Raw genomic sequence first — 13,494 nt, forward strand, 5'->3', positions numbered from 1 at the left:
ATACTTAATAATAGAGTTATTCAAAACATTAACCATCTTAATAATAAATATCCTACTAAGAGGAAAAGATGAATTAATTAAGTATTTTAAAAAATGATGAGTAGTAATTTAGTTCTGTTAATAGTAATATTACTAATAGTGAATAATAAAGTGAGGAAAATGAAGATTTTTAGAAAGAGTTTAAAATTTTATAAGGAGGTTTTAAGGCTATTTTGTAAACATTAAATAATACAAGCGAGAAAATTTAAATTAATCTATTGTAAACTATCTATAAACTACTTTCTAGTGATGATTTGAAATATAAAGTCGAGTTTAAAAATTTGAACGGGTATGATTTATTATATGAGCTTTTTATGAAAAAGAGAAATTATTAGAGTGGGGAAAGTTTGGGGTTTGTGAATTAAATGTTCGAGTTTTTGGCAAGAATTATTATGAATGATAAAGAAAAGAAGTAAATAATGAACTTTGAAGCATTTAATTTATTAACTAGGATTATTTCTTAGGGAGAATAGTATGAAATTATAATTAAAGCAGTGGATACTTTGACTAATTTTTTTATGGCGAATTGGAAAAATCTTATTATTGCTAGAAGATTGAAAATTTCTTATCATTTAATTGTGTTTTTAGTCAGGATTTTCGAAAGTGATTAAGAATAAATTTTAATGGGGTAATATAATGGTTTTAAAGGTGTAAATAATAATGAGGGAAATGGAAAGCTTTTTGAATAATTATATGGGATTTATGGAGGATATAAGTTTATTTAATTTTAAAATGGAAATGGATTAATGGAAAAAATAAATATGAATTAATAATAGGAATTAATTAATAAATGTCATTAAATTTTTAAAATTTATTAAATAATTGAAGGTAATTTTTCGAATGAATTCGAATGTTTAATTTTAGAAATTATACTTAATAATATTTAATAAAAATATAATAAGTTTTCTACTTTTTTTTTTATGGATTTACTATTTAGTTTTTTGTAGTAAAAAATTAAAAGAAAATGTCATAAAATATTCACTTTTGATAATTATTTTTAATTACTTATTTAAACTTTAATGATTTTCTCAGAGATATTACTTAATAATATATTAGAAATTAATTAAATGTATATATATATATATAAAAATAAATATATATATTTATAATTTTAGTGAAAATGTATTAAATAAAGACGAATCAATATAATATTTATCAAAGTTATTTTTTTTAGCAGATTAATATTTAAGTTGTAATCATTTAAATCAAAAAGAGAATCAAGAAAAAATAAAAGAACTTGAAAAAGAAAATATTCTTATAAAACACATTATTTGTAGAAATTAATGCTAAGAAACATAAAATATTATAATGGAAAAATATTTAAATAAAGTTCAAGAAACTAAATAAATTATGAGATTAATTTAATTAAATAAAAACCAATAATAATAATAATATACAGAATTTAATTTATAAATAATAACAACTATGAAGGATATTTTAGTCAATAATAATATTAGAATGTAATAATTTTTATAAAGCGATGGACTATAAATGCTTACATATATAGTACATAAAATAATACAGAATCCTATATATGTAGAAAAAGCCTGTTCCTTGTTTTTAGATATTAATTTAAATACAAATAATACTAATAAAATATTATAGAATCCACTTTTTAAACTAAACGATCCTCTAATTCCTATTTTAGACAACAAAAGAATGTCTACAATAAATGGAATGTTTTATACTTTAATAAATACTCCTTTATAGGATTAACATTATGCTTTTTTTGAATATTTGACTAGGATTTTATTGCATTAAGAAAATTTAAAAATTATAAAAAATGAGAGTATTGGGTTTATGTTTTTTTTGGATTTACTAGTCAATTTTAAAGTCAAATCTTCCTAAAATAATCTCTATATTTAAGTTTTGTCCATTTTCGAAAGGTTTGTGTCTAAATTAAGTAATGAAGAAATAGAATTAATGCTTGATTTACTTTTAAATAATGATAATTTAAAAAAACTTAATTAAAATAATGATACTTCTTATATTATTGATGTCTTTTCTATACTTTCTATTCATATACTTTTAAATACTAACCCTAATCTTATCGAGAAAATCTTTAGTTCTTAGTATATTCTTAATCTTTTTAATTTTCTTGATTGTAAATGTCATTCTGTTAGAGAATTATTTCTTAAAGTAAATATATATATATAAAAAATTTTAATATACATATATATTTATTTTATTTTTGTTATAAAAAAAAGGTAATTTTAGCTTGTTTAGCTACATATTCAAAATAAAAAAAGAAAGATAATTATGGAAAAAAATTAAACTTTTATAATTTTTTAAATAAAAAATTAACTTAAAATAAAATAACATAAAATATGTGCTAAACTATGTTCGAATTTGCATTTTGGGATTGTAATAATCCTAATATATTATACCCTCATAATACTTCTGTAGTTTCCACATTACTAAATAGAAGCGAATAAGCTGATTTAATAATGAATTTGTCGAAATCTTATATTGACTAATCAAGAAATAATAGCAGAATTATTTAAAATTTAGATATATTAGAAATATTCTTTAAGATAGTGTAAGATCTTGAAAATATGGAAGAAAAAGAAAAGACAGCAAATATTTTTAGATGCGAAATGTTAAAAATTTTCGAAGCATATTTAGACGAGAAATAAAATATTAATTTAATGTTAGAAAACGCAAATTTTTTACATTGGTTTTATTTATTAAAAGGAAAAGAAGAAATTGAAAAAGAACAAATAATGCATATTATATAGAAAATTATAAACGAGGATTTTTCAAAAAAACAATGTAAAATATTAGATTAATTTAAAAAATTTATGTTTGATGATAATAATGAGTTTTTATTTTAAATTCTAAAATAATTTTTCCAAAAGTTAATATAAAATCCAACTTTAAAAGAAAATTTTAATAATTAATATTAATAATATTTTTTAAAGAATTTCACTCTATTAGTATAAAATCTAGACGAATTAATTGGTGTTAATATTCAGTTAAAAATTCTAGCTTTATAATGTATAAATAAACTTGCCAGTAAAAATTCCGGATAAATAAGACTTATAATGAAAAATTTGTCACTATTTGACATTAGAGATGTCTTAGTAATTACTATACTCTAATATGATATTTAAACTGATATTTTAGTTAATTTATTAGAAGGAATTAGCTTCGAAACAGTTGCAAATCATTAACTTTTTGCAGAAAAACATACTTTGGCTAGTATTGTCAAATTCTTTTTGGAAAGTAAGGAAAATTTTGCACTTTAAATGATGATTATTAAAATCCTAAAACATGATGTGGCCATTAATGAGGAGAATTAAAAGTATGTTACAAAATTATTTGATAATAATAAAATTACTTAGTTTTTTTACCCGTAATAGAAAAAAAAAGCCAATTAGTCATCTTTTGCAAAATGCTTACATTCGAATTAATATAACTAATAAAATAGTAGTTCGAATAATGAAGATGAGGAGGGTAATAATGATGATTCTAATGAAGAAAGTGATGAAGAAGAATAAAAAAAGAATAAAAATAAGAATAATTAAGGTGTTAATAGGAAATAAGGAGTATCTTTTGAAGAGTTTTTAAATGAGTTTTACTCTAATACTTGGATAGATGATAGAAAATAGATTCTTTTGAGAATTAATATATGCTTAGTACCAGTTAAGATTGAAAATTAAAATTATGAAAATAAAATTAATGGCAAAATTTAAAGTAGGAAATAGAAATTAATTTAATAGTTTTAATAAGAATAGGCTTTGGTTTAAAAAAAAAACACTGAATAAGAACTTGATTCGAATACTAAATTAATTAAAGCGGCGGAAAAAAATAGGAACTTTTAAAATAAAATAAATGAAGGTATTGAAAAAAAACTTAGTGAAGGAGAAATTTCTTTCCTTAATATTCATTTAGGGGATTGTTCATAAAATAATACTTTGTGAATTTTTTTATTAGTATAAGTTTCTTTTTTTTTTTTTTTTTTTTTTTCTTATAAATATTATTATTTTTTATTAATTTATATATATAAATTTACAATTATAAAATTATTTTATGTTTCATTTGGATTAATATTTTTATATTTATATTAAATATATTATTTTTATATTTATTTAAAATTACTTACTGCATTATTTATTAAAATATAAATTAATAGGATTAATAATAATTTCTTTTTAAATAATATAAAAATTACAAATATTAATAATGTCTTATTATGTTTCTTAATTATAAATAGATTTAAAAGAAGCTTCCTTATAAAGAAATGTAAAACTCTTTGGGAGAATGGTATATATACTTATAATTAAAAATAAAAAATTATATATTAAAATCAAAAGAGTCCTTATGTTTTAGTAAAGTATAATAATTAAGTGGTTTTTAAAAGCTAAGTAGATTATAAAGGAGGAAAAACTCCTAAATGGGATGAAAGCTTTGAATTATAAAAAGATAAAATCCAATTAATTGAATTTGAAATATGGCATTAAAGGAGATTTAAAATTCTTTAAAATAAATTAGTATGCTCAGGAATATTAGATTTAAATAAAAAAGAATTTTCTACATAATATAAAAATGGTATTTTAAATAAATAAAAATTAATATATTTTATATTATAAAAAGAAATTGTGACATTACAAAATAAAAATTAATAGGCGGGAATTTTAATTTTAAACTTTTTTTTTGTACCAACATAAATAGTTGATCTGTAAGGAAAAATTTTAAATATAGCCGAATTTCCTTAAAGTTATAAATTAAAAATTAGTTAAGTTTAATTTAAAGCTTCTTAAAAAATAAACATATAAAATAAAGTTTTTTTTATTTTATTTAAAGATAATATAAAATTTTAAATTACATTTTATTTTTAAATTATAGTAATATTTTTATTAAATTTAATGCGGATAAGAAATATACACATAATTCTAAAATAAAAATTAAAAATAAAATCAAGATTATAATATAGTAATATAGAAAAAAGTTATTAAAAATAATTGTTAAGTTGATCGACTATAAAAAAAAAGAATTATTGCACAATGTTAAGTTCCAGAAATTGAATCAAAATAACAAAGTTATTATGATATGTAAATTCCATTAGTTTTAAAAGAAAATATAGTAGGGACAATTTAAATATATTAAGAATAATTAGATAGTTAATAAAAATAATAATAATAATAATAATAATAATAATAATAATAATAATAATAATAATTTATTCCGCATAGCACTTTATATGATTTTAGTTAAAATCTTTATACAGATTATAAATAAAATAAAATATAATCTTATAGTTGTTAAGATATAAAAATGAATTTTTAATCTAGTTAAAGTGATATAAAATTATTAAAATAATGATAAATTTACAATTATATTTATTATTTTTATTATTTATCTAATATATTTTTTTTATTATAATTTTTATAAAATTTCTATTATAAAAATGTTATTAATATTTATTTATATTAAAAATAACTATTAATATAAATATTTAATTAATTTTTATTTTTCATTATGATTTTACATTTTATGAGTTATCTTCACTTAACTTTTGGTCTTTATTTTATTCATTTATACTATCTATTTGCAAATTTTCATCATTTTAATTTTATAAAATTTTATAAACGATTTCTTAATTTTTAAGGTTTTTTTTACTTCGATTTATTAAATAACTATAAAAATTAAATTAATAATGATATAAATATACAATATCCACAAATAAACATCTATAAACCTATTTAAACTTCCACATTTTTCCTAAAATTTTAAATATACTATAGTTAAGATTATTGTAAAAATTAAAGTAAATCCAAGAAAAATATACTTAATAATTTCATAAAAAAAAGTTAAAGGTGTCTAAAATTTAATACATTCGTAATATTTAGAAAGATATGCTACTAACATATAATTTAAATGCCCATAAAGTTAAGCCAAATAAATAAATCCATTTACCTATGTCCATATTCTTAAATAAAAGCATTCTTATATATCTTCTCCATATAAACTAGGTGTATAAGAAAACAAAATAAATAGAAAGGCACTAATACCTGAAAATAAAATCAAAATAAATTAAATTAAAGAAAAAGTTGTAGGCTTTTCCTCACATTTTATTAAACTATAACCTTCTGTATAATTATAATAAAACTATTTTGTGCTATTTCTCATTTATTCATTTTAGTCAAAATTAATTGGTTAAGGATTTTAATATTATGATATTTATTCATATTCATATTCTTTATTTTAATATGTTATATTATATGTATGTCTTTATGGAATTATTAATTAATTTTTTTCTTCTTGAGGACTATATTATGTATTTAGGCCTAATGAGTATTTTTATTATTATTACATTAATTTATTTTAAGTTTTTTTTTTTCTTATTTTTAAAAAATTAATTTTTATTTTGTAAAATTTTTAAAAATCTTTAATTTTATTTTATTATTCATTGTTTTTATATATTTATTATTCGTTTTTTAAATTCTTTTTCCTATAATTTTATTATATTTTAAAGAACACATATTTACTCTATATAAAACGCAAATTAATAAATTATACTTTTTGTTTGTTTGCAATAATGTGTTTAATTAATAAATACTAAAGCTTGTAAATTTTCTTTTGAATTCTTTTTTTGATTAGTTTTATATAATTATATATTATTAAATAATTAAGGAAAAAATCAAGTTTAGTGTATAAATGTTAATAGGCAAATATATAATGTAAGAATAAATGACTTTATAATTATTTTATAAATTTTATATAAATAGTTTTTTTTTTTTTTTTTTAAATAAAATAAAAAAAACAATAATATTTTTTTATAATAAAATAAAATATATAAGCTTGTTTCTATTACAATTTTTAATTATATATAGTATATTATATTTCTATAAAATCAAAAAATAAATATATATTATTAAAAAGGAAAAAAATATAAATTTATAAGATATATATTTATTAAAAAATAAAATAAAATAATTATATATTTAATTATATAAATTAAAGATAATAATTATAATTAACATGATATAGAATTAATAAAATATATTTATTATATTTGTAATATTTACTATATGTATGTTTTATAAAGATAATGCAATATGAATAGTAATTAAATTAATATTTTATTTTAAATTTCTTTGAAAATATAGTACTTTTTATTAAATAGATATAAATATATAAATATGAACTTTTATTTTTCACATAAACAAGTTATATTTAATATATTTAATTAAAAAATAAAAATATGTAATAAAATCTTTTAAATATCTGTATTATTCATTTTTATCTGGCAAAGGAAGAACAGAGACTAGTATTTGTTGCTTTTTATTATATAATAGTAGATTTATAAATAAATAATTTTATTATGAAAAATCGGAAGTCTTTTTTTTTAAAAGAAAAAAGAGTGTATATTTATTAAAAGATTATTAAAATAAAATAAAAAGCTTATATTTATTAAAAGAAATAAAATATTTATTTTTAAAAAATATTATGCATAAAATAATAAATATATTATAAATACAAAAAAAAAGTAAATAAATAAAATTATATGTATTGAAATTATATTATTTTAAATTATTATAAATATACATATAATTAAAAAATAAAATAATTTTAATGAAATATTTTTATTTAAAAATAAAAAATTTAATTAAAAATAAAATTAATTACTTAAAAAAATTGATGTAAAATAAATATATATATATATATATAAAAAAGAAAACATAATATTTAAAAATAAATTATTATTATTTTATTTAAATTATTAATTCTCATAAAATCTAGTCTTATAATTATTCCTAAAATTATTCTATAACTTATATCTAGAAGTTATTTTATTATATTGATTATTATTATTATTATTATTATTATTATTATTATTATTTTTATTATTATTATTAATATTCTTTTTTAATTTCACCTTTATTTTTTTTATTTTCACATTTTAAATTAATTTATTATATTTTTCCTTTTACACTTTTTATTTTTTTTTCCTTATTTTCTCCATCTTCAGTATTTTTATTTTCATTTGAATTCTCTTCAATAACAAGAGTAACAGGTCCATCTCCTTCAATATGGACATTCATATAATGTTGAAAATTTTCCTCCTTTTATTTTTTCTGGTTTATATATATTTTACATTTTTTTAATGAAATATTCATAAATATTTTTAGCTTCATCCGCCTTCATAGAATCATGAAAATCTGGTTTATTTCCTTTTAAAACTCCATAAAGAGTAAAATTAGAAACTATCAAAACTTCAAAATTATTGTCTAAAACACTACTTTTCCAGCCTCCTGCTTATCTTGATTCTTATTTTTATTCAATTTCCTCATTTTTTTATAGATTTATATTATTTTTATCTTATTAAGGCCAAAGTTTTAATTTTAAAACTTTTTCAGCCCATTTGTCTACATGTTTTAATGAATCACCTTTGTGTAATCCTAATAAAATGCATATTCCAGGACCGATTTAGGATATGAATTCGCCGTCTACTTTTACTCCTGCACTTAATACTCTTTATATAATTAATCTCATTTTTTTTAATTGTTTTTAAAATAAATTAATATTTATAAATTTTTTATTATACTGATATCTTTTTTAATATTTTATATTTTAAATTTTTTTTAAAAAAATAAAAATATGATTTTTATTATTTTATTGATTAAGATTACTTTATGTGCGTGGAATTTAATAAACACAAACATAGAAAATATTGGAAATTATATTTATAATCATTAAACAGCTGAATATATAGACACAAGTATCAATAAAGTATATATATATATATATAAATTATAATATATAAAAAGTAATTTTTTTAAAAAATAAAATAATTTCTTTTTAATTTAAAACAAATAAAGCAATTTCTTGTAATTTTTGGTGGATTTATAAATAATAATTAACAAAATCAAAATTTTTATTTTTTAGAATTAAATACAGGAATTTAAATACAATCCATTTTGTAAAATATCGATGTAAGTAATTTCGCATAATGTTCAATATTTAATGCTTAGAATTTAAAAATATATATACACGGAGGTTAAAATAATAATATATATTCCTAAGGCTTTACACAATACGAAATAATTTATAATTAAAGAAATAATTAATTTCGAATCAACTAAATCAATTTAGCTGAAAGTCCTATTAGAAGGGCCAATCATAAAATAATTTGTGATAAAGAAAATTAAAAAATATACCTATTTGGAGGAAAAAATACAAATTCATATTTAAATGATTTATGGGAGTATAATATATAAACTAATGTTTGGGTTTAAATAAAATATAATGTCTTTAATGAGGCACTAAGGAATATTGTTCTTTGGGATGGGCAACATTTTACATAGACTATTAAAGAGTATTCGAATATAAGACCAACTGATAATGTATAATATGTAGATTATGTATTTAATATAGGCTGTGGAGTAAAAAAAGATGATGTTCCTTAATGTAGAGCAAATAATTTATTTCTAATGAATAAAACGGGAGATGGAAAGGTTGTTTTTTATGTTTTGGGCGGTGAAAATACTTAAGATAACGGAGGTTTGAATATTTTTTAAGATTTGTGGTATTTTTATTATGATAAAAAAATTTGGGTAAAAAAAACTAATTTTGATATGACACCGTTTTCTAATTAAATTATGGGAGACGTATTATTTTTTATTTTATTTATATTTTCTTTATAACAAAAAATAAAAAAGTTTACTTTTGATAAAAGGTTTATTATTATTTATGGAGGATTTAGTAATAAAAATGAATATACTAATTAAATGTATGCAATAAGTTAAAATTCGTTGAAAATTTCGTAGATTAATCCAAATTTATAATATAAAAATATATGGCCATAAATTAGATATGGTTATTCATTTATTTCACTTTCGACAGGTTTTTATTTATTTGGAGGTTTAAAAAATCCTTTAAATAATGATAATTAAATAATAGATTAAAATAATGAATAAAGTAAATATAAAAAATTAAAAATTTAATTAATATACATATTAATAGTTTAATTGTGGGTTTTCGGAAATAAAGATTGTAGTGTAGATAATAATGATTTTATAAATGATTGCTATTATGGAAGAAGTTAATGTATAGATTCTTATTATGGAACCAATTGTGATAAGGTTATGTGTCCAGGGTCTATTTGCTTTTATGATGTAGATACTTTTGATTTTGCTTATTGCATTTTTTGTAATGGAAATGGTTTGATATATATATATATATTATTATATTATTTTTTTTTAAAAAAAAGGAGATTGTGTTAATGGTAAATGTGATTGTTATACAAAAGAAATCTTAGATTTTACTATTAAATATGTTTCTGAAGATTGCTCAATTGTTGATTGTTATTAAAATTGTAATAATTCTGGTATTTGTAATAGATATTATCCCGAAAGTTAATGTTTTTGTGATTAAAGTAAAAAAAAAGGTTTGGATTATTGTTAGTTTACTTTTTGTTTAAATGATTGTTCTAATAATGGTATTTTTATTTTAAATATATTTTATGCATTTTATTTTTTAGGTATTTGTGAAGAAGGTAAATGTAAATGTTTTGATAAATATAAAGGACCTGATTGTAGTATTTTAGAGTTTACTTTTATGGAAAATAGTGAAAATTTTATATTTGCTAATTTTAATTATTTATTATTACTTTTATTGTTTTGAATTTTATTTTATTTACATAAAATAAATAATATATAAAAATATTAATTTATTATTAAAAATGAGAAAATTATAGGTACAGTGATATATATTTTTATATAAATAATTATTAAATTAAAAATAGTATAGATTTTTAAAATATATATTTTAATATATTATGTCTATTCAAATTTATAAAATTAAAACATTATTATTTATTTAAAACTAAAATAAAATCATTTAAATAATAATAATTAATGTTCTATTTATACTAGACAATATAAAACTATTTAATAATGATAAATATATAAATTTAAATTATATTTAAAATATTAAATTTGAAAAATATTAAGAAAAAATAATCATATATATGATTTAGTTAATTTATCTTTTTCATCAAATACATATAGGAATTTTATCCCATAAAAATATTCAGAAAGTTTCTTTTATTGAAATAATTTTATATATAGTAAAAAATAAAGTAGAAAATTCTGTTATAAAAAGCTTTTTGAGCAATTTAAAAAACGAAGTAAATATATGTATCGAATATAACGCCCTATTTGTACAAAATTATTACTTTTTATTATTTGTGTTTTTTCTATAATTTTTTTTCTAAAAATTAATTCAAAAAAAAAAATACTTAATAGACAAGATAATTTAAATTAAAAAAAAAAAAAGATACTAATATATGAAAAAAGATAATGCATTATTAGTTACTATAAATATTAAATTAATAAGAAATATTTAAAATGATAATTAAAAATATGGTTTCGATGATAAATTTAAATTGTATTATAAGGAGAAATCAAGGAATATTATAATATGAAGATTGTTATATTTACTATTTAATATAATAGTAAAAAGAAAAAGTAGAAATTTTCTTTTAATATTTTTTTACTTTTTTTTTTTGGGGGGGGGGGGGGGTGGGAGTCTTTTAGAAATATTTATTTTCCTATTTTTTTATTCAAAATAGTAAATATTGAAAACAGTTTGTGAATTTCAAAATTATGAAAAGAAATTTTTTAAACTTTCCTTTATTTTAAAAAGTATTTCTCATTTATTTTATTTGTGATGATTATAAAAAAAAAACTAACTAACTTAATTTTATATATTATTAAAAATAAATAATAATTATATATTTTTCTGAACTTAAAGTTTAAATTTTAGATATTTTTTATTAATAAACACATATATTAATTTTTTTATTTTATTTTTTTTAAAAAGAAAAAATTAGGTATTTAATTTTTTATTTATATATTAAAAAAAAAAACCCTTAATTGTTAATATGAAACTTATTAAAATGGTTAAAATATTATTTATTGAATTAATTAACTTTTTTTATTTTAATTTTCAAACACATATTGGATTACTTTTTTAAAATAAATATTTAGGACTATTAAAATCATTAAACTAATTATTTAGAATATCTTCAATTAAATCCAAAATTTATGGATTATTTTATTCAAAAATAACATTTATTATTTCCCCAAAATTTTATTTTATATATGTTAATTCTTTTTCTAATATTTAAATTTAGTTTGTTTTATTATTTAATTGTTAAAATTTTATATCATTATCTTCTCTTAAAGTATAACATTCTAAATAAACATCATCTTTTTAGTTCTTTATATATAATGTATGTTTATATTATTTTTTAAAAATATTAATTTTATTTATATATATGTATATATATATATTTATGTAGATATATATAAATACAATTAATTAAAGATATTTTTCTTATAATTCCTTAATTTATTATTTTAATTAATTATTTTATTAAATAACATACTATTTTTTTTCCTCTTATTCTTTTTGTTTTGTCTCTAATTTCTCTAATTGTTTAGTTAATAATTATATTTATAAATTTAAATTATTGTTTTCTATTTATAAATCATTTATTTATTTGGAATTGTTTGTATTTTAAGTTTATTCTTTTTAATTTGATTTTTTTTATAATGTATTAAATTTGCATATTTTTTAATTTTATTTATTTACTTAATTCTATTTAATTATTTGCTTTTTCTAAATCTATTTATATAATTTATATATTAAATTATAATTCTTAAATTTATTATAAAAATTTTTATTTTTCGTTTTCATCTTAATCCTATAAATTTTACTATTATTTATTTATTTAATTTCTCAAAATATTAAAAAAATAGATTAATTTTTGTTTTTTTTTTATACATTTAAATTGCATTTTAATTATTAGTTTTCTATTTATAAAACTTTTATTATTTGATCTTTATTAGCTATTTATTTCTAAAGTTCTTATTATTCACATTATTAATATTTACACTCATTATTGTTAGTATAGTTATATAATTCATTTTCTAATAAATCAATATTGTATTTTTTTATCTTTATATTAATTAAAAAGTTTTTTAGAAAATAAATTATAAATACTTATTTATTTTTTAAATGATTTCCGATTTTTAATTATTTAAAGATTATACGAGCTTCGTTACTTTTCAATATTATAATATATTTAAAAATTGATTCATATTTTTAATTATATTGTACTATGGAGATTCATTTTTTATTGTGTGATTTAAAACAGTACTAAAGTTTTTTTACAAATTACTATTTATTATATTCTTATTGTTTCTTTATAATTCAGGTATATTTACTTTATTATTAATATTATTATTATTATTTTAGTTTTTTATTTTATCATTATATTATTAGTTTAGAATATGTTTATTGGTTAAATGGTTTCTTTTTTTGTTTAGAAAATAAATTAATATTTTTAAAAAATAAAAATAAGAATTTTACTTTATTAAAATTCATTTTATTATTATTCTTTTGTATATGTTTAAGTATTAAAAACATCATTTTATTTATATC

At 16.5% G+C, this 13,494-nt stretch overlaps 3 protein-coding genes across 3 annotated transcripts, besides 15 other annotated features; 2 read left to right on the forward strand and 1 right to left on the reverse strand. All coding sequences in view use genetic code 6, as the record gives it.

The window, feature by feature from the left end:
* Window positions 1-657: 657 nt before the first annotated feature.
* Window positions 658-698: a microsatellite.
* Window positions 699-1,652: 954 nt separating this feature from the next.
* On the forward strand, window positions 1,653-3,962 carry IMG5_119330 (hypothetical protein; the record flags this gene model as incomplete). Its single annotated transcript, XM_004034459.1, has 3 exons — window positions 1,653-2,178; window positions 2,247-3,495; window positions 3,568-3,962. Exons 1-3 carry the CDS (start codon window positions 1,699-1,701, stop codon window positions 3,960-3,962), a joined length of 2,124 nt encoding a protein of 707 aa, XP_004034507.1. The 5' UTR covers window positions 1,653-1,698.
* Window positions 3,532-3,562: a microsatellite.
* Window positions 3,692-3,720: a microsatellite.
* Window positions 3,694-3,754: a microsatellite.
* Window positions 3,963-4,089: 127 nt separating the features above from the next.
* Window positions 4,090-4,132: a microsatellite.
* Window positions 4,133-4,315: 183 nt separating this feature from the next.
* Window positions 4,316-4,354: a microsatellite.
* Window positions 4,355-5,163: 809 nt separating this feature from the next.
* Window positions 5,164-5,221: a microsatellite.
* A 1,681-nt stretch (window positions 5,222-6,902) lies between these two features.
* Window positions 6,903-6,976: a microsatellite.
* Window positions 6,948-7,017: a microsatellite.
* A 610-nt stretch (window positions 7,018-7,627) lies between these two features.
* Window positions 7,628-7,663: a microsatellite.
* Window positions 7,664-7,830: 167 nt separating this feature from the next.
* Window positions 7,831-7,906: a microsatellite.
* A 164-nt stretch (window positions 7,907-8,070) lies between these two features.
* On the reverse strand, window positions 8,071-8,538 carry IMG5_119340 (hypothetical protein; the record flags this gene model as incomplete). Its single annotated transcript, XM_004034460.1, has 1 exon — window positions 8,071-8,538. The coding sequence occupies one exon, from the start codon at window positions 8,536-8,538 to the stop codon at window positions 8,071-8,073; it is 468 nt and encodes a 155-aa protein (XP_004034508.1).
* A 753-nt stretch (window positions 8,539-9,291) lies between these two features.
* IMG5_119350 (hypothetical protein) lies at window positions 9,292-10,483 on the forward strand (the record flags this gene model as incomplete). The annotated part of the gene is made up of 3 exons (XM_004034461.1): window positions 9,292-9,361; window positions 10,009-10,160; window positions 10,256-10,483. Coding segments are annotated over 3 exons (450 nt in total), but the record flags the coding sequence as incomplete, so codon positions are not given.
* Window positions 10,484-10,945: 462 nt separating this feature from the next.
* Window positions 10,946-10,994: a microsatellite.
* Window positions 10,995-12,318: 1,324 nt separating this feature from the next.
* Window positions 12,319-12,358: a microsatellite.
* Window positions 12,359-12,394: 36 nt separating this feature from the next.
* Window positions 12,395-12,427: a microsatellite.
* Window positions 12,428-13,278: 851 nt separating this feature from the next.
* Window positions 13,279-13,334: a microsatellite.
* The last annotated feature ends 160 nt before the right edge of the window (window positions 13,335-13,494 follow it).

The sequence above is a fragment of the Ichthyophthirius multifiliis genome (genome assembly GCF_000220395.1).
Source record: "Ichthyophthirius multifiliis unplaced genomic scaffold scaff_1120509250958, whole genome shotgun sequence".
Classification (NCBI taxonomy): Eukaryota; Ciliophora; class Oligohymenophorea; order Hymenostomatida; genus Ichthyophthirius; species Ichthyophthirius multifiliis.